Source organism: Trachymyrmex septentrionalis, unplaced genomic scaffold (genome assembly GCF_001594115.1).
Source record: "Trachymyrmex septentrionalis isolate Tsep2-gDNA-1 unplaced genomic scaffold, Tsep1.0 scaffold211, whole genome shotgun sequence".
Taxonomy (NCBI): Eukaryota; Metazoa; Arthropoda; class Insecta; order Hymenoptera; family Formicidae; genus Trachymyrmex; species Trachymyrmex septentrionalis.
The window spans coordinates 131,377-134,592 of NW_017305299.1; the positions used below are offsets into that span (position 1 = coordinate 131,377).

At 32.7% G+C, this 3,216-nt stretch overlaps 1 protein-coding gene across 4 annotated transcripts in view; it reads left to right on the top strand.

Moving 5' to 3' along the window:
• The window catches only part of LOC108748142 (kin of IRRE-like protein 3), a 73,474-nt gene extending 71,867 nt beyond the window's left edge, over positions 1–1,607 (top strand). For 3 of the 4 annotated variants that reach the window (XM_018486172.1, XM_018486170.1, XM_018486171.1), the window contains 2 exons: positions 202–370; positions 1,186–1,607. In XM_018486172.1, coding sequence (XP_018341674.1) covers positions 202–370; positions 1,186–1,277 — 261 coding nt within the window. In that variant the 3' untranslated portion in view covers positions 1,278–1,607. The remainder of the gene's footprint in view (positions 1–201; positions 371–1,185) is intronic. The other variant, XM_018486173.1, reaches the window with a different exon arrangement.
• Positions 1,608–3,216: the final 1,609 nt, after the last annotated feature.

Sequence of the window (3,216 nt, forward strand, 5' to 3'; positions counted from 1 at the left end):
GTATTTTATGTCGGACAGCGAAGTCAGGAAATGAATGTGTAACGTCTAGAAAAAATCCTAGGAAAAAGGATTTCTGTCATTGCAGGGAACACGTTCCGTCGACACTTCCTGCTTCTTCCTTTCCCGCAGAGTGGCCCCATCCGTACTTGGTCACGTCAGAGGCAAGTAACCCGACATGCTTTTTATATCCTTTTTCCGCAGGCGATTAACTTCGACTCACCGAGGGGTGGCATCAGCCTGGTAACGGAAAAGGGACCCGTAACTTCGAGCCGTTTACTCATTCAGAAGGCGATCAGAACAGACTCCGGTCTTTACACGTGTTCACCCAATAATACTCATCCTGACAGCGTACGGGTCCACATAGTCGATGGTAAAAGAAAAATGCCAATTTCATTTAGAACGAGCTTTATGTGCAAGTATCCACACGTTACTTATTTAAATTCGAATGAGACATTTTTTAAAAGACCGGATTCACTAGAGAAACAAGATTTTTGAACGTATATCTATTTTGTTCAACACGCATTGTAGTCTTTTAGATAATAACAATTTGTGATAACTTTTATTTTTGCCATTTATTACGTAGTAATATAAAAACACATTCTTTACGCAAAAATAACACAAAGTTAAATTAATCTCTCTGGAAATTATATAATTCATGTAACTTAATAATTATATTATAAGCATTTAAAAAACTAACCAATTACTTTTTTTTGAAAATGAGAGACTATCCTCTTTATACACGGAAAAAATGATTTTACTGAAATACTTAAAAATTTAACCAAATAATAGATCTAAAAATAATTTTCCTGAACCGTCAACGTAATTAGGTAAGAATCTCAAGTATGATGAGCAATACTGCAAAAACTTTGATATTCTAGCAACCAATAATCCTATATAATTATTTCGATGGCCCAACAAAATCATTTTCAGATCTGTAGATTTAGAAAAAATTTTTAGATACTTCAGCAAAACCGTCCTTTCTGTATGGTTTGTCAAATACCTTTTTCAGTTTACAGAAAAAGGTGTAAACTAAACTCGACAAAAATGCTTAGTTTGTAAACGTCAAGTAAGGCCTTTTCGCCCAAAGCAAGAGCTCGCGCTCAGCTTCGCGGAAACGTCGTTCTAAATACCACCTGCTAAGAGCCGACCGAGCGAAACGGCATTATAGCGTAGCGTTTGTTTCAGAAGAACACCCAGCGGCAATGCATCACGGTAGAGGCGACAGAATGGCCGCGACGCTACTTCCGGTCGTCCTACTTCTTCGGATAATATTCTAGCCGACGTTATGCACTCTGGGCTCGGGGTTGAATGCGCGCGAACTTAAGCACGGTCGCCCAACTCCCACGAAATCATCGAGTGGAGATTCAGTTTCGCGGTTTTGTCTCCGAGGATTCAACTCGTTGCGATGCGCATTCGACACACGTTTGCCTCGCGAAAATAACGGAATCTTATCGTAAATTTGCATCGCGTGTCTCCCATTACGTCGTCAGACTGATTGGAATACATCCGCGTTACGGAAAATCCATTTGTCACATCCATTGTCGCGTGGAAAATGTGAGTTAAAATAAATATTAGACTAGATGTATCCGAGGAAATGATGAATTGCGAATAACAACTATGAAATATATATTTAGTTCTGTGTGATTATGTGTGGTTAAAAAAAAAGAACAAAAATATAGCTTGATAATGGCCGAAAAATTTGATATAAATTAAAAATATTTTTTATTAGGAAATATTACCTATGTTATATATAATATATGCAACGAATTTCTTAATTACCAATTCTCCTGCCGTAATGGACAAGCAAGAATCATAATAATAACTTTCAACATGATTAGTCGAATAAATAAATAAAAATATCGTGTAAATAAATTCGAATTTACACGATACTTTCAAGGCCGTTGTCGTTTTGTAAAAAAAGCGCGTCTGAGTTCTTGCTCTACTACGAAAACAAGTACGAACTCTTTTTCTGTCCGGCAGAGTCGCGTGTTCTCATTTCTGCCGTCTAGAATCTTTCCTCACTTTCCGAGATAAAAATCGTCTGCAAAAAAAGAATATTTTGTAAATATCATACTAATATAATGTATGACCTAAAATCGATCCATCTCTGAATTTCGATATTTATATATTCCTAAATTTCTATTACAAAAGAAGAAGTAGCAATAAAAAAAATACATTGTAAATAATCGAAAGAATCACTTCGAATATTGTCTGAAATTAAATTTACAAAATTTTTTTGAATAATGTATGAAGAACGTTCAAAAAAACGAAAAAAATAAATTGATTCGCAGAATTGAATAAACGCAACACGGCGTAAAAATACGTATCAGTAAAATACAAAATTTTTTGATACATCAAATGGTAGAAACACAAGCATCAATATATTGGGATCTCATTTTTTAGCAAATTGTCATCGTTTGCACCAGAAAATCTTGAGCATAGCGTATTCATTATTACAGTCATTCAATTATTGATTGTGCTTGGTAGACCGCAATATTCTCTTTATTCGCTGCAATTACCAATATTTTGGCTGCGACAAGTTTTGAGTACATATTCCAATGTAATCTCATTATTGAATTATCGGTTATTACACAGGAAACAAGTTGGAGATTTTAAAAAAAGAATTTTATTAATTGTAAATATTTGAGAGAAAAAATAGACATCACGATTGTTTTTGAAATTTTATAAAACTTTTTCCAGTTGAATGTGAAAACTTTGACGCATTAATACGAATTATTTTAACATGAACAAATGAAATTGAAAATTATACAGATTAATCCTCATTTCCATAAATAATAAATATTAAGAATGTAATATATTGGAAAATTGGATTAATTATATTTGTTTTTCTAATAAGATCTAATTAATATATTCCCCATTTCTATATAAGTTTTAAATTATAGTATTAATAATTATTACAATTTTTATGGTCCTAAAATAATAAAACAGCATTAACCCTTTGAGAAGCATATTTTTTCTACCTGACGGATTCCTCTGAAATCTTGCATTTCTCTTGATCAATAATTACAAATCTAAAGTCAGATTTCAAGAATTTAAAATGATCCAATATGGCTATTATCTAAAGGTAAATTAATATAAATATAAATGAATATGATTTTTACGGATTTGCACTTTTAGTTTTCGACTTTTTTAGAAAGATTAAAAGTTCAAACTTTAATTTTAGATTTTTCTAAAATTGCTGAAACATCTGGTTAT